Here is a 17,730-nt window from a genome sequence, read left to right on the forward strand (position 1 = left end):
CTGAGGTGAGGCAGGCCCAGAACCAGGGACAGAGGTATCAGGATGCAAACCCTGAAGTAGAGTCCCGTGCACTAGTCTTAACTGCTAAGATAGCAATGAACAAACAGAAAATCAGATTTGCCAGAACTGGGGACAGCTGTGTGGGAACAAAGTGCGTGCAGGAACAGGTACAACAGGGCCAGGAGCCCGAGCAAGAGGGGCAGGACTGGTAAAGAATGTGGCTCATGTTCCCGGTTTCAGGCCGACTGCATGGAGTGTTGCTTTGGAGGCATGGAGTGCAGAGTGAGCACGCCCCTCCCAGCACCCAGTCCAAGGGGCATCCACCGTCAGAGTGAGGGCTGCCTCAGAGAGCTGGGCTAGCACCTCGGCAAAGGCTTCACCCAGCATGGCTGAGGCAGTGATTCAGGGACCTCTGCCTGCTCCTGGACTAGACGGGCTACTCTGGCCTTCTCCCCACTCATCTAAATTACCACATGCTCCCTCCAGACCCTCCACATGCTATGCTTTCTCCTCTCTCTTCTCCTGCCTAGCCGTGTTCATTATTTAAGTCTCAGCTTGGACTCAGCTACCTACCTCTGGGAAACTTCCTTGGCTGCAAGACTTCTGTGGCCCCTGGCAACTCATGCTACATGTGTTGTCTTCACCACCATCCTGGAGCTCAGTGAGGGCATAGACTTCATGCTGGGACCTAGAGCAGGGCCTGGCTCTGCAGCTGCTCAGCCAGCAGTGCTGGGTAGTAAGTGGATGCCAGCAAGCAGCCTCGCGAAGCAGTGTGGGGGCCGTGCCTGGCACAGTGGGCCCGAGCCCTGAGACCAGCATGCTTTGCTAATGTTTGTTGTTGTTGTTTTGAATTCTCGGGGCTGCTTTGCATGGGACCTTGTCTGCCCCAGCTCCAGGCACTGTTTCATTCCACACCCACCTGAACAGCCACCTCTCCCCTCCTCTCTCACCACCTCAATGGAGGATCTGAGAGCCTAGCAGCTGTTTCTGAAATATCTGGATCAGCGAGAGTTATTGCAGCCCCTGCAAAGCTCTGCTGGTTCCCTCCCCTGGAGCTCAGCAGCTGAACGTCTCAGCCCAGCTGTGAATCCTGGTGCTGCTGCTGCTGAGCTCTGGTCAACTGACCTCAGACCATGGGTCTCGGTTTCAACGTCTGCGGCACAGGACAAGAGCACCAGCCTCCCAAGGTGTCGCGAGGTGCGGGTGGAAGCACGGCGCCCCGTGGCTAGCACTGCCTGCTCTACCCTCTGCCCCTGGCTCAGAGGTTCAGCTGCCCCGTGCCGCCTTGGTCTCCACACTTTCACACACAATTTTTCAAAGAGCTCCTTCCAAAGACAGCTCTCTCCTATGAAGAACCCTCCATTCTTCTCCATCTCATCACAGAGGGTGTGTGCTCGCTGTCCTCAGTGATATAAACCCCACAGTGCACTTCTAATTCTCTCATTTGGTCCTGAGGAAATCCTGAGCTGGGACTCCTTATTAGTTCAACAAGAGCGAAGCAGATCCTCAGGGGTACTGAGCCAAGACTGCAACCTGAGCACAAGGTGGACAGGTTGGTGAGGGCCAGCCGCCACCCTTGTGGCCTCCAGCATCTCTGCTTCCGGGTACGATGTATCCCTGGGGGAGAGACCCACACAGACACTCGCAAACCCATCACAGCAGCACTGAGCACAGTAGCCCAAAGGTAGAACAACCTGTGGTGCAGCCACAGATGCAGGGACCAACCAGCGTGGACATTCATGCCACCCTACACTACTCAGCCCTCATGGAAGGGAGGCCTGGCAGGGGATTCAACACACACGGGCCTTGGCGGCAGTCTAAGTGAAACCAGCCAGTCAGGAAAGGACACATGCTGCGTGGTTCTGCTCTGGGGAAGGCCCCAGAGAGAGCAGAATGCTGTCTTCCAGGTCTGGGAAGCGGTGCAGGGGCTGCCGAGCTGCTGAGCAGTGGCTTAGACACAGGTAAAGCGCAGTTTTTCGAAGATGCTGATTGAGGGAAGATGTTGGTACTTAGGGAAAGGGGCCATGGAAGCACGAGGAGCAGGAGCCAGGTGTGGAGGACTGGGAAACCACCCCATGAAAGGGCATCTGAGCAGAATGCTGGGCAGGGTTGAGCACCGAGGCAGAGGCCAGACCGATGAGGGTGTGGAAGCACCCAGAACAGCAGAGAGGGGTGCCTGCTTCCCCCTCAGACAGAAGAGCACAGGAGACCTGCAGGCCTCGGGGGAGCAGGCTGTGTGCCCACCCCTGAGCCCAGGCCGCCCACAGGCCTCTCTCCTCCATCCAGCCTCCACCTTGAAGCGGCCTTCCCTGATCAAGCACGTGGCTGCCCCTGTCTCATTAAACTGTTACCAACGGCTCCATTTCTCTCCTCCATCAGGTAAGGGGTGCACCCTGCTCAGGGTGCTGTGCCAGAGGCCATCAGTGAGCGACCCCCAGGTCCTTCTCTGGAGCGCCTCGGGCTTCCTAAGGGAGCAAGCTGGAAGGCTGAGTGGGAATGGGGCCAAAGCCCAGGTGAGGACCCCTCAGGCCTCTTCTCTCAACTTGAGGGTGGTGGAGGCAGAGGCTGTCTGTCTCGTGGGCTGGGTGCTCCTGTCCCCCTCATAGCCCAGCTCCTAGCCAGGGTGCTGGGGTCCTGCATGGTCGTCTGTGATGGGCTAACTGGCTCCCAAGTGGGGGGAGATGTGTGGGCTAGTGGTTAGAACACCTACTTTCACAGATGTGGGACCCAATAGATTCGTTTGCCAGTTGCAGCCCACGGGTAACATCACCCATGTAAACAGACAGGTTCCCCAGGAAGTGGCCACCCACTCATCTTCCTGGAAATCTAATCTCCCTAAGAGGAGCTGCCTGGGATTCAGCACTGTTACTGGCTGGGAGGACCCCGACGTGTATGAACAGGACACTGCACGATGCTCGTTTTCCAGGAATAGTGAGGGAATTCTTTTTCTTCTTTTGAAGATCTGACTGATGTGTTTTAACACTCAATGTACCTTTATTAAGTCGGTTTCAAGGTGAGGATGTGAATGGATGTGAACCTGACCAGGAAAGAGTAAAGAACCTTTCTGAAGGAGGGAAGGGGCAGGGCAGAGACAGGAGAAACCAGGGAGTGGCAGGTACTTGGTAAGGGCTTCACCCACCCCAACTGGTCCTTCTGGAGGAGGTATGGGGCCAGGATGGGACGCGAGGACTGTGGGGTCTACAGCCTACGCTTACCTGTGCAATTATTCACGGACTCGGGTCAGGCCCCCTGCTGGACATGGGGATCAGCACTGACTCAGTGGCAGAGGCACACAGTGAGAGCCATATGCACCCAACTCTGTGCTGGGGGTTTCTCAGTCACCTACCGGGGATGCCCAAGGGACAGTGAAAGGGAGTCACTGTTCTCCTTGTTCTAGGAAGAGAGCTGAGGGCAGTCTGGACCAGGGAAGGCCTGTTTCTGATGGACCATCCATGAGGAGACACTTACTCTTTCATAAAACAACAAACAGACATCAAGACCCCTCCCTTAGCTACCACTCCCGAATCCCTGCCAGCAGGGCTGTGGTTGACCCTAACCTAGGCAGGGGCAGTGGCAGGATGTGCACAGTGCTAGCAGAACAAGTTTCAACCCACTGGTTCTGATTCAGGTACACAGCCACTGCCTCCTAGCCCAGACGGCAAACAGGTGTAGGATTCATCCTCTGAGCAGTGACCCACTCCCAAGGAAGGAAATCTTCCCAGGGCTTCTAAGTCTCAGACTCAAAGTCACTCCACTGGGTCCCAGAGAGCAGGAACGAGGAGGGGCACCTTGGGGGACATTCCTGAAAGGGGCAGGCTCCACGGCAAGGCTCTATATGCACCCTCAACTGGGCAGGCAGCCATGGTGACAGGGTCCTGCCTGAAGACCTGGAAGCCAGAGTGCTCCTGGCTCCGCCCCGGTCCACCCCCTGCAGCGTCCTGCCCCAAGTGCCTTTGGCTCCTCCATCCAAGCTGCTTCCCACAGCAGAGCACCTCCAGCAAGGGAAATGACCAGCTCAAGAACACATAGCTGCAGACTGGCCAAAACTCCAGACTGAAGAGCATCCTGGCAAAGGTGTGGCCATGTGGCACCTGCTTCCTATTTCACCATGGGAGGACAGCGAGACAGCTCTCTATGAAGTCATCCAGGACATGTAGTAAGTGGGAAAGCAAGACTCACACCAGAACATGCCCTCTGTATAAAAACATTAGGGTGAAAAAAATAAGGCTGCATTGGCATTTACTTACAATGTCCAAAAACAAATCTGAAAGTTTATATCAGGAGCAAATAAAACTGGGCACTCTGGGAGGAGGGACAGAACAGGGCAGGTGGGCACGTGTTCTTGTTGAAAAGAGTCCAGAACTGTATGCACCTGTAACAACACAAAAATACTTGAGAAAAAGAAAGGATAAAGGGTCCTTAACAGTGCCCAAGACAAGTGCTGAGTGAGCTGCAGGCCCAGGCCTGCAGATGCAGCTGAGCTCAGGAGGGGCCTCTCCCCAGCCTGAAAGGAGAGGAGGACTCAGGGTAACATCATCCACGTTTGAGTTTAAAATGCACACTTTTATGTTTATTTCAGCCTTCCTTCCTGATTCTCTCCAGCATTTATTGTCACCTTTGTGAAATTAAGACTCCGCCCATGACGCAGTGTCGCCGTGGGGATGGTGGGCTACTGCTTCTTCAACACACAGACCCTGGCATGGGGGCAGGAGCTGAATAAATAATGACATGACCGGAGCAAAGCCTGTCACTACTGCTACTGTGGAGAACATTTCCAAGTGCCTGCCGGGAGAGGCCCAGTGGTGAGTGTCACCATGAATCCTACCAACCTAATACTAGTTCCATCTTGAGGCTCCAGAACATTCTGGGTATGAATAGGGACTGTTACGCCCACTTCAGAGATGGTTGTAGAACCTCGGGCCCATGGCTTGGATGCTAGCAGGTGGGGCCCCAGCTTGAACCTAGCAGTGTGATGAGGAGCCCTCACACTGCACATTCTGTCGATTCTTCACTGCAAAAATGGCCTCCACATGACAGTGAGGACCCTGCTACCCACAGGCTGGGTCATGCCAGAGCCCTGAAGTTGCCAATGGCTTGGGCAGCATCCGCGGCCTGCCTGGCCCTGTTCTTTCCAGAGCCAGGGAAGCGCGGTGGGAGCTCTCCATGGTGCTGAAGAGGCCGACTCCAACAAGGCTTCCCAGTCCCTGGGACAGGACATCACATTTCCTCTCAGGGAGTCGCCCCTGAGAGTCCGCCTGTGCAGAGAGCAGGACCTGGCAGCAGCTGTGGCATGTCTCCTGACCACACCCCTGCAGAGTGGCTGGGGCCTGAGGCCTGCTGTGAGAGACCTCCAGCCCCAGCTCGCTTAGACCAGCTCACGTGCCCAGCTCCGGCAGCACAGTCTAATGCCCTCAGCCGCAAGCACAGGTCCTGCTCAACGGTAGCCCTGGCTCACCACACTCTGCCTCTGAGACGTGGCTGAGTGAGTTGGCTTCCACTATGGTTACCCTGCTCTTCCTACTGGTCACGGACCTTCAGAGGTGGTGACTCCAAGGACCCGAGGCTGGGCTGCCTCAACTCGGTTTAACCTCCTGCCACACCCCCACTCCACCAGCGAGTCAGTGAGCAGCCCTGCCACCCCAACTGCCAGCTTTCACTTTCCTGTAGAAATGGCTACTTTCAAAGAACAAAAACCACAGAGCAACAAGGAAAAGAGCGCAGAGAACACCTGGTTCTAAGCCACAAAGCCCCCAGAACGGTGTCCCAGGCACCAGCACCATGCCTGGCATGCAGCAGAGGCTCAATAAACACCTGCTGCCTTTCACTGAGCAACCAGAGAGACTATCCCACCTGTGAGGATCTAGATTACTATGCCAGCATTATATCCTATTCATTATTATTAGTCATTCATCATTATTTATCACATTTAATTAACTGGCCAATATTTGTGCAGAACCTTATTTTACACAGACATTCATGCATGCCATCTCAGTTCATCGAGAGAACCATGAATGATCAATTAACAAATCTCTGAAAACCATAGCCAGACACAAAGAAAATGCAGAGGGCAAGTAAAATCCCTCTCCTCTCCCACTGTTGGCTCAGGCAGAACTAGTTAAATATTTGGTCATTTACCATAAGCCCAGGCACGTTTGAAAACACTGTACAGATCCTGTCTCTATTTATGTGGCTTATAAGTATTCTGAAAAAAAAATGATTGGTCAACCAACTTGCCAAAGTGAAGAGATTGTGAGGCTGGACCCACAGAGCTGAGGTGTGGTGGCCTCTCCCCTCCAAGGAGAAATAAGCACCATGCTCAGAACAGCTGGGCATCATCGAGGGTCTACTGAACCAAATGGAAACTATGTCACACACACACACACACACACACACACACACACACACAAATGGACACTGAGGTCTTCCAGCTGGCTGCAAGGTGAGCAGGGGTCTCTGGCCAGCCTACTGCCCTTGGGCACCCCTCCCCTGGAAGACAGGCTGCGTCCCACATGCCAGCTCTGGAGCAAAGAACGACAGGAGCAGGGACTGAGCCCAGCCCTACTTCAGCTCAAATAAATTAGCAAATTGTCATAAATAGAAATTACACTAATGGAAAGTCTGCTTTAAATGATTAATGAGCCTCTTTCTCAGGACTTTGTTTTCTGATTTGCAGCACAAACATTGGGACTGCTAAAGTCGCTGCTCTGCCTCTGGCCAAGCTCCCTGATGTCCTAGGCCTAACTGGACAGGTCACCACGTAGCAGGACACACTGTCAGGAGAAGCCTGCACTACTCTGAGATGGAGCTAGGGCACAGTTCCACCACCCGTTAGCTGGCTGGTCTGAGCAAGCAAGGGAACCTCACCAGACCTGTTTTTTCCTCAATGGGATGTGCATTAAAAACTGCTGCATGCCCAGAGGAAGTGATATAGGCCAGATCATATTGTTACATTTGTGCACGCAGGAGCAGGTAACAATACCCATCAGTATGTGTAAATACAATGCAGCAATGAAAAATGTGGGAAAAGCTACATCAGAGAGTTATTATAAAAATTAAGTGAATAACTCTAAGCAAACTGTTCAGATCAGTACCTGGCATCCACCCATACTGCCACATGGGTGGTAGCTGTTACGCTCTGTAATTTTATGACTATTCTATGAGATGCACATGTTCACAGTAATGATCATACCAAAACTACACAGAATTTGTTCACACTCAGCACACACACACACACCCAATCACACAAACACAATGCACGTCAATTCATGCATACACACACACACACACACACACCCCTAAACCAGTTTGTACACAAAACTGCCTTCCCCAACTTCCTGAGCCAGCCAGATCTGACATCTATACTATGTGTCAACTCTGACTCCTTTCAAATTCTGAGGTGTGTGTGGTCACTCTTTGGATTTGGGGGAGACAGCAATCAAATTTACATCCATCTAACTTCACTCCTCTGTGCCTTGAAGGGCAAATGGCCAGGGCGATTGGATTCCACTGCCAGTGAGGTGTCTCGTTCCTCTGGCTGCAGAGATTCCCTGCCACAGGAGATTAAAGGCCTCGGAAGCAAGTTATTACAAACAGCTCTAAAAGCCAGACTCCCTGAAGGCAGATACAAAATGCAACCCTGCATTTCACTTAAGATGATCAAGGAATCAGCCATACTGATGACAGGAGCTGTTTGTATTAAAATTCATTTAGATAAAACTATTTCTCCAAGCATGACTATTAGAAAAATGTAGTGTGCTGTGTTTTAAGAGTCTTGTTTAAAGAGACGGAATGTTTTTTCAGGAGATGAGAAGACAGTGCTCCATTAAGAAGCACCTTGGAGAAGAACCGAGAAGCCATTAGAGACCCTGAAGGGGAAGCCCAGGGCAAGCAGTTCCACCCGCCTGTCTTACAAAGGAGGAGTGGTCGGGGGACAGCAACTTACCCTCACTGGGAAGAAAGCGGTCTTGGAAATTGAGAACAGGGCTCAACTGGAGCTATATCCAGGGGGATGCGCTGGTTGTGATCAACCAAATGCAGGACATGGTACCTAAAATCCTTGAAGGGCTGTAAACTTCTGGCCAATGTCTCAGCCACTGGCAAATCCCTGCAGCTTATACAGAGTGGCTGATGTCTCTGAGGCCAAGCAGCAACACCCTCAGCCATGCACAGCCAGGAGGGGACCCCCTGTCTGGAGGGTGGCGGCTCAAGGATGTGAGACCCCCACACTCAGGACAACAGCTGCACTCTTCCTCATCCTTCCACTTTCCAAATCGTGGACGCTCACTTGGCCCCTGCATCCTGCAGACTCCCACTCTCCCAGTCTGGAGTACTGGTTCCCAGGATCCAAAGCCCAGTGTGCCCATGAACCGCCTGAGCCTCTGCTTCACTCTAAAAAGCAACCAAACTGGTCAAAAATGCTTCTCCAGGCTCAGCAAGGGAAACAGACACAATCTGGGCACCTGGCAGAGAATGCCTAGATGGCCCAGGCCACAAGCCTCTGTGCAGGGCAGTCAAACTGCCCTAGCTCCTCCTCCTCCAACCTGCACAGGTGGTTCCCACAGGCCAGCAAGTCTCTTGCCAATCTCATAAAGGCTCTTCGAAGGGACATTTGTAACATGGCAAGGAAAACGAGGAGGCGAATTGACAGCAAGCTTGCGTAACACTGTGACAGCCACGGACAGTCTATGCAGGGCCAGCTCTGGAAGAGGATCCAGGTTTCAATTCAGACTAATCCTTCTGGTTGCAAACTCCTTTCATAGACTATCACAGCACTCAGCTCAGGGCAACTAAGCTGATCACCTTCTGTGGGCTGCATCCTGGAAATTACAACGTCTCATTCACACAGGTTTTAAAACCTACATGCCAGAGATCACAGCACTGGGGATGCTCTATTGTGACAGCTGCTCACGGTGATGTCCCCCAGTGCCAGCCTAATGTCTGACATACAAATGTCCCTAACAAATAGCTGTGGAGTGAATGGGAGCCCACCTGACCTCCAGGCAGCATAATCTCACAGGAGAGACAGACTTCAGGAGAAAACAAATCTCCAGGCTTCTTAGGAGTGTAGCAGAAGGGGAGGAAGCACCGGGAGCTGCAAGCTGCCAAAGCAAGGCAGGAGGGAGGCTGGGGGCTGGATGGCTCCCTCCGGGGAGGCTCATCTTGGAGGAGCCTTGCCTGTGCCAAGTCACAGGGTAGAAGGAGGGCGTCCATAGGAAACTGGGGAATTTCCAGCTGTTGACACCTTCAGGGTCAGGAACCATGTCTGTGCCTCTCAGGCTTGACCTCACTGAAGTAGTCAACAGCACAAGGACACGGGGTCCTGGATATCCTGCCAGCTACCCGGGCTCAATAGTTTTGGATTTTCTAAAATCCCATCATTTAAAAGGGTTGGAGATGACCTGCTTTGCAGGTGGAGGGTTAACAAATGCCAGCACACACCTGGCAGGAGATCAAAAGAGCCAGTGGGACTGAGAACTGGTCCTCACAGCAACCCTCTGCAGCAACTGTCACCATCCTGGCCAAACAGACACGGACACAGCGCCCTTCTAGCCACATGGCCTCCATGTCAGGGTGCTAAAAGCAGCAGGGCCAGCCTCACCAGCTCAGGCTCCAGTCCTCACAGTTCTCTCCTAAAGTCAACTGTGGTGAGTCAGGACCACACTGAAGGCTACCATTCACTGCTAAGAGTCCACAGACAGTTGGTAAAGTAGGATTTTCCAGGTTCAGCAAAAAGATGTACTGCAGTGGTTAGAGGGTGGAGAGGAGGGGAACAGGGGAACACCCAGAAGCTGAAAGCAAGGACGTGTTTTATCCAGAAAGCACAGGTGACGTCAAGTAAGCCTGCTTCCCTGGACCAGAGGCTGCCTATACCAGGCAGAGCCCGACCTCCAGACAGCTACCCAGACAGTCCAACCACGTCAGTTCTAACTGAGACTGTTAGGTGCAAGGTTCCCTCCAGACATGGCCAGGCTACTTGGTGGCCTGGTAGAGGTGTAGGCAAGTTAGAAGGTTTTGAGTATGAGAAGTCCTTTGTGAAAACTTTAACCCTGGGACAGAATGAGGGTCAAAGCAGACAGACAGCAGAGGCCTCCTCTGTGGTGTGGCCACAGGACACAGTGGGGAGAGGATGCCACCTCTATAGGAGCCACCAAGAGCAGCCTCAGCTCAGAAGCTCGTGCATGTCTCATGCACCCCGTGGCACAGGAACTGTCAACAGCTCTGCCTCAGAAAACGAGAACAGAGAAGCACAGAGGGACTCGGGGCATGGCAAAGATAGTGCAGGGAGGGCTGGCTCCTGCTTGCTGGGTGTGTCCCCAACCTCTGTGGGACAGAGGACACAGGCGGTGTGGAGCAGTAACCCCGAGGAGGCACAAGCCGCAGCTCTTCCTGGTCACAACGACTCTGAACAGGGTTAGGACGCGGCTTCCGAAAGGGAGGGGGGCAGCATCACAGGAGCTTGTCCAAGCAGGCCCAGCAACAAGGGCACCAACTCCACCCCAGGCCAGTGCCGTCCGGCACAGAAACCACGACCCGGGTGCCCACTGTCCACCACCCCTTGGGGAGCTGACTGCCATGAAGTCACTGGGTCCCACAGGTATGGGTCCTTGTCACCTCTCCAGGCAGCTTGAGGAATGCAGCTGTGAGGCCCACCAGACCCCAGCCACAGGCTGGGGAGGAATGGCCGGCTTCAAGGCTGTGATCCCCAGTGTCTTCTCTGCCACCTCTGTCCCAGGCTCCTGTGACAGACTCACCCTGCTCTTCCACAGAGCAGGTGGGCATCTGGGTTTGGGGGTAGGGACGGCCAGGGGCTGGTCAGAACCAACTGAGGTATACTCAGGGGCAGGATGGCCCCTTGGAGGAAGACTCTCAGGTGGATACTGTGCAGAAAGGAACACAGACATCTAGAGCAAAGACCCCAGTTTCCTTTAAAACACACCTGCCCAGCATTACATGCTGCATATGGACAATTTCTACAGCTCTGGACAGGTGTCAAATTAGGCTCAACAACTGTTATAGAGTCTGAATATTTAGAAAATATTATTAAAATGCATAATAAAATTAGTAGCCAATTCAATCCTTGGTCTTTCCATCTGCTTGAATTCAGGTTTATAGTAGCAAAAGTCTGCTACTCAACCATGCCAGATGTCATTTTCAGATGAGAGAAGGAGAAAGAGACAGAGAGAGGATGTCCCTAATGTTGGTTCTCTTTAACCAAATTTGCCTACAGGGACAGTTGCTCATAAACTTACAATTAGGAAACCTGGGAGACCGATGTGTATGGCACATGCTAGGCACTCCATAAATATTTGTTTGAAGAATTATTAAGCAAATACAGAACAGGATGACAACCTCTTAAAGGAGTCAAGGCTTAAAGAGAAATGCAAAGTCATTTCCGGTAGCTTTTTGTGCTAGTGTTTGAAGAGCATGAGAGTTCTGCTGGTCAACATGATCCTGAGAGGCAGCAGACACTAAGGCCAGGACCACAGGACAGGGGAAGGCTAAAGGGGTCTGGGAACCAGCTCTTCCACTCTCTATGCACGAACCTGAGTCACCTCCCATCATCTTCCAGGCAGGACGGTGAGTCCACGCTGAGTGGGGAGACAAGGGTGACTTGGATCCAGCACAGCATCCAGAAAGTGGTAGCTATGACACTGACCAGATGCAACTGTGTGCCCAGCATGGAGGGGGTTAGTAAGGGGGTCACAATTCCACCCATTTGAGGTTTCCCGTCTTTATCTGAGCCTCAGAGTGACAGCCTTCAAGAGTGAATTCCTCCCTACAGTGCCACTTCTCCCTCTGGTCCTGCTGTCCCATCAGGCCCATCCTGCCCTGCCCTGCCCTGCCCTGCCCTGCCCTGCACAGATCCATGCCTAAAGCTGAAGCTCCAAGACTGGGGAAGGGGCATCTCTTGCCTAATGGCGGCTTCCACAGCAGGCACACACAGAGCCTCTCCAACCCCTCTTCCCAGAAAGACCAAGTGGCTCCCTGCTCCAGCATCATGGCCAGCCCCTGGAGGTGAGGGCCCAGCCCCAAGCCAGCGTGTGAACATCTGCAGTGGCGGGTGTGTGCTGGAGAGGAATGCGCCTGGCTTTGTGCGGAGCTCAGTGGGGCACAGGGAGATAAGTCCCACCACCCACCTGTCACATCTCTCTGTACCAAACACCTCCAACTGCACATGGACTGCTTTGGTCACCCAGGAGTCATTGGTGTCCAGCTCACAGAGCCGGGTGCTACATCTAAATTTCGTATTTTGTTATGAACTGCTTGGAGACATCTACCAGGCCAGACTCACATCAGTTCAAAGGTAGGAACTTGCCTCAGGTCCCAGAATTCATGGCACAGATAAATGGAGGCTACTTTTTCAAAAATTAGAGAGGCTCTCCAGAATGATCTGACCATCCCCAGAGCCACAGAATGCATGCACAACGACGATGATTGACGGACACTCGCATCAGAGTTGCCTCTTTCTGAAAGGCCTTCTCTGAGCAAGCCACACCCATGCCTTAGTACCCCTGGGCTTTCCCCATCCTGTCCCTGTGATAAACGTCTAGCCACCATAATAGCCCACTCACATGTCTCCCACTCCATGAACTTTCCTTGACTGCGTCTACCCAGCAGCTGCAGCTCGTGACCCCTAGCACCTGGCACAATGCTCTGCCCTGGCTGCCCTTCTGCCTACCAGACAGGACCACCACACTGAGGCCTTGACTTTGCTGCTCTGCCTGCTTAGTGCCTCATGCAATGCCTGGCCTACTTTCAACAAGTGGACCTGCAGTCTCCCCAGAGCACTCCTTCATTCAGCTACATGTCCACTGTGAGACAGGCACAAGCCAGAAGTCGTAGCAGGCTCCATTACTTTATGAAGTACTCTTTCAGAGCACAGCCCTCCTGAAAACTCACTCAGTCTTTTCAAAACAGCATCTTCATGCCTCACTAGGCTGTACAATCCAATTTCAGTTTCCCAGACAATTGTGTCTATGTTTTCAGTTGTCAGTCTGTGAAAATGCTTGAGCCCAGCATTGATGGGTGGCCAATAGGACTGTCACTAACATGAGTATCAACACTGGCAAGGAACAGGTGATCCAAAGTCAAGAACAACACCAGTTCCAGGAAGACCTTTCCCCACTCAGAATCAATACTCGTTAAGTGGGGCTTCTAAAGTGTGGAGTGGTTAAGACAACTCCTGTCAGGGCCTTGTGGAGCTACCTGGGGGTCAGGTCCAGTAACTAAACCCTCTTGGCTCCTTCTCAGCACTCAGAAGCCCTAGGCACAGATGCATCCCAGTTCAAGGTAGACTGCTGTTACGGTTTGGATGTGAAATGTTCCCCCAAAACTCATGTGTGAGACAATATAAGAAGGTTTGGAGGTGAAATGATTGGTTTGTAGCCTTAACCTAATCAGTGAATCAGTCCCTGATGGGGTTCACTGGGTGGTGACTGGAGGCAGGTGAGGTGTGGCTGGAGGAAGTGGTTCTTTGGGGGTGTAGCTATGGGGTATATGTTTTGTCTCGGGAGTGTGGAATCTCTGCTTCCTGAGTGGGACAGAAGACGCAGGCTGTGAGGACTCTTCATCACGTGAGCCACTCCCTCTACCACACTCTTCTGTCATGATGCTCTGCCACACCTTGATCCCCAAGGGATGGAGTCAACCTTCTGTGGACTAAGACCTCTGAAACTGTGAGCCTTAAATATATCTTTCCTCCTTTCCAGTTGTTCTGGTCAGATCTTTAATCACTGAAGCAAAAGAGCGGACTAACAGCCACCATCAAAAGGATATGATCCTCCAGCGGATGTCCAGTCTGCTGTTCACCTCCAGGCCTCGCGCTTCCTGCCTCTCCTCTTCCAGCTGCTTCGGATTTGCAAAGTGCCCCTTCTCTCCTGGGCATTCGGGGACACTCTCAAAGTTGAACTTGTCCACTTGTATGGCCATTCTAAGAGAAGAGGGAGAACAGCAGAAAATTAATCAGTGGGGCGAGTTCCTCTGCGGGCTGTTAGACAATCAGCACAGGCCAGCGTGAGACAGCATAATGAATCATTATCGTTAGTAATTCATCACAGATTCATTCCAAGAAAAGGAAAGCACAGACTCTCAAGGTGGCCCAGCCTGCAGAGCTGGCTCAACACAGGAGCTGAAGACGTGTCTGCAGATTCAGAGCCCTAGAAGACCCACATTGCCCCAGATGGAAATTTGAGCTCTGTACAGGGAGGACGCAGAGAGGTCCCAGAATGCTGCCCAGATAGTGGACTCGGTCATATCTTAAATTTCTCCATGGACAGTCACAGAGAATGCTAGCAACTTCTTGACCACAGGGGTCCCAAACGCCCACGGGAAGACCCTCTCCATCCCCACCTACTCCATCTCCAGCCAGGTGGACGGCAGCTCCCCCACACACAGTGTGCACAGCCCTGCCTCCCCCTCAGCTTTCTGCATCTCAAACCCCACAGGCTCCGGCTGGGTCCCTGCTCAAGCCCACGCCCTCCACACAGAACCCCTCGCCACTTGTCCAGCCCTTTGACCTTCTGATGGTCTCCAAAACACACTATTCTCCCTGCCTGGACCTTTGCACCTGCTGCCCTGCCCCCGGGATGTTCTCTGAAGCCTTGAAACAGCTGCGCCCTTCCACCTGGGAGGCTGGAGCTTGTGATCCCTCCCCAGTCACCCCAGCTGTGCAGCACCCTCTCCCCCTGCTGCAGAACTCCATTAACTTCTAGCAGAGTATGTACCACGAGCTTAGAGACCTCTCTGGGTCTGTTACCCGCCTTCAGTTCTAGTGGTTAGCTCCCTGAGGGCAGAGATCCTCTTGGTCTGTTTTCAGCTTCCCCAGCCCAGAATAATGCCTGGCATACTGCTGCGGCTCAGTCAATATAGCTGAGTAAGTGAAGGAGTGGATTAAAAGCCTTCCTGATACCAAAAGCCAAGACTTCTCTCTTCCTGCTCACCACTCACCCAGGGTCTGGCACCTATGCCCACATCTGGCTGCACCCTGGTTCCAGCCTAACACCTGGCCTGTGGGAAGAGGCACCTTCATTCTGGATGCTCTATGACTGTCTATAGCCTGTCCCCACCCTGAACCATCATTTCACAGAGGCAGAGGCTGACCCACTGATGTCTGAAACGCCACCTCTTAGTGCATAGGCAGGCAGACAAAAGGCACTAAATAAGTGTGCATTACATAGATGGAAGAAGGGGGTTTTCCACCTGTGAGGATCCTGAAGCTCTGAGTCAGAGTGAAAGATGACAGCGTCAGTCAAGTCCACAGACAGCAGCAACAGGGAGGCGCTAAGCAACCCAATGAGACTCTGCCTCTAAATAAAACACAAAATAGGGCTGGGATGGGGCTCAGTGGCTGAGTGCCCTTGAGTTCAATCCCCAGTACCCTCCCTCCATCCAAAAAAAAAAAAAAAAAGCTCATGAAACATGTGTCTTTCTGTCTTTCTTCCACATCAGGGGAAGCACAAGAGCATGCAGCACAAAAGAGTCTAGTTTTCTACCCAAAGTGCCTCTGATCCTCGCATCCCAAAGGCAGACTGAAGAAAACCAATGCTGTTTCCAAAGAGAAGGTCAGAGTATTTCCCATGTTTCACTAAAAAGGCCAATTTAAGTTCAATGCCAGACAACCCCAAGGGACTAAGAATTTTCCTCTTCTGACTGAGTTTGCAAACAGACCCAGCACCAGACTGTCTTCCACAGAACAGGGAAGGGAGGGACACCCCAGCAGCAGTAGGCATGGGTTGGAGCACTCTAGGCACTTGTGGCCCTAGGACTAGTGGATGATTATCTAAGAGTATCTTTCCAGCCATTTCTGGTTGTGAGTGTCATACTATACCACCCATCTCCAACCTCAACCACACTGTAGCCAGGCATACCCTGAAAGCCAAGGAGGGAAGAAAATAAAACTGAAGAGTGCCTCCTTGGAGCCAAGCCCTGTGCTGGGTGTGCTGCATTTGGATTTATCTCATGACCATATACCAGCAGGGGTGGCTGCGATTTGCAGCAGGTGACAGGGCTGAGTGGAAGCCTGGCGTGAGCACCTGCACAACACCCCCACGTGGGCACCACACAGAGGCTGCCTCCAGAACTGACCCTGCTGCATCAGCTCCCCGTGCTTAGGCTGAGCACCCAAAATGAGAGGCTTTATTGCTGGTGCTGTTTTCAGAGCTGCATGGGACACAGACCCACAACTGCAGAGCCTGCCCTCCGAAGCCCGCCACCTGCATGAGCGACTGACCATATCCCAAATTCACTACAGGCCTCCTTCTTCCTGGGAGCCCTGAGATGCAGAAAAGGGAGAATCCTGAAGCAGTAGCCCCTTTCCTGCAAGCAATGAGACTGAGACACCAAGGAACTGAGTAGCCAACACAGGGCCACCCAGTGTCCAATCCTAGAGCTTGGATTCCAGCACCAATGGATCGACTCCAAGGCCAAGAATTATCCCCCAAACCACAGAGGAGCATGCCCAGCTCCTCTGTAGCTCTAACCTTCCCCTGCACCTCCCTGCCCACCAGGAATGGAGGACAGCTCTGTGACTGGCAGCCTGGAAGCTGCAGGAGGTGCTCCTGAAGAGGAACTTGCTACCTGTGGCAAGATGGGTCCTGTGCTATCCAACAGCTTCAAGGCCAGCACCTTTGAGGAACAGCCAGCATTGAGGCTGCCCTAGTAGGGGACCCTGCTCTAAAGCCAGCACAGGACTGGCAGAGGCTTCAGTGAGAACTGAAACCGTTGTGTTTAGAGGCCTGTCACATTTAAAGACACTGATGTTACCGGGAACGGCAAGCCACTTGAAGGACTTGTATAGGACAGTGTGGCAAAACCCAGGCATGGAAAGCAGGAGGCCAAGTACAGAGCCACCAAGGGGAGGGGGGGCGGGGAACAACCGCCTGCTGCCATCACTCCAAAAAGGAAGGAGCTGAGGATGAATGGTGCCAAGGTACACTGGGGCAGAGGAGGGAGTATGGTTTCAGGGCTAACCCCTGGGGCTAGATTCCTAGCTCTCCACAGCTTGCACTGGATCTTAGTCAAGGCCTTCGTTTCCCTGAGCACCTCTATGAAATGTGATCATACTGCTCGCACCTAGAGGGACAGCCGAAAGGACTGCAATGTCTCTGTTCAGTGCCAGCTGCGGGAGCTACCACAGTAAGTGCAAGTTGATGGCCAGCTTAGTGCCCAGGGCTACTTTCTGACTGCCTTCTCAAGTAGGGAGCACTCTTTCATAACAGTGACGGAATCTTGATACCTCACTGAAGCCACAGTCCTCCCCTCTTGCCTCAGTGGCCTTTGCAGGAAAGCCCACCCGCCTGCTCCTGCCACTGCAACCTTGTGCACACATCCCTGTTCGCACGGGGCACTCAGACTGGCATGGGGCAGCGCACATCAGGGAATAGCTGCACAATCTCACGCTAGAGAGAGTCCAAAGTAGTTCCAAAACATGGCTCATGCTTCTGGCTAATTGCAGCAAAGCCCCTGGAAATCATTAGCCTGGGAGACCACATGAAGAGGAAGTGGGCCAGCATGCACATGGCCCACAGCCAGCCACTTGCCTCCTTTGGACCTAGGGTATCAGAGTCATGACCATCCAAGCAGCTCCTACAGGGTGGTTCTAACAGTTCTTTGGTGTTGTTGTTCCTAACAGCTATTTCTGTTTCAGGTAAAGAAGATGTTCTGCTGAGGGCTGGGGCTGGTCACCTCCTGTGAATGGCTACCCTGGGACAAGAATTTGGCCTCTGGCTCCCT

General features: G+C 52.8%; 1 protein-coding gene across 2 annotated transcripts in view; it reads right to left on the minus strand.

Moving 5' to 3' along the window:
- The window catches only part of TRAPPC9 (trafficking protein particle complex subunit 9), a gene marked incomplete at its 3' end in the record, with an annotated part of 533,166 nt that overhangs the window by 102,127 nt on the left and 413,309 nt on the right, over nt 1-17,730 (minus strand). Inside the window, exon 21 of one of the 2 annotated variants that reach the window (XM_081266489.1) lies at nt 13,777-13,930. In XM_081266489.1, coding sequence (XP_081122615.1) covers nt 13,777-13,930 — 154 coding nt within the window. Of the gene's footprint in view, nt 1-13,764; nt 13,931-17,730 lie in introns of those variants that run through there. The other variant, XM_081266488.1, reaches the window with a different exon arrangement.

This window comes from Spermophilus citellus (genome assembly GCF_964194105.1).
Source record: "Spermophilus citellus genome assembly, chromosome: 14".
NCBI classification, from domain to species: domain Eukaryota; kingdom Metazoa; phylum Chordata; class Mammalia; order Rodentia; family Sciuridae; genus Spermophilus; species Spermophilus citellus.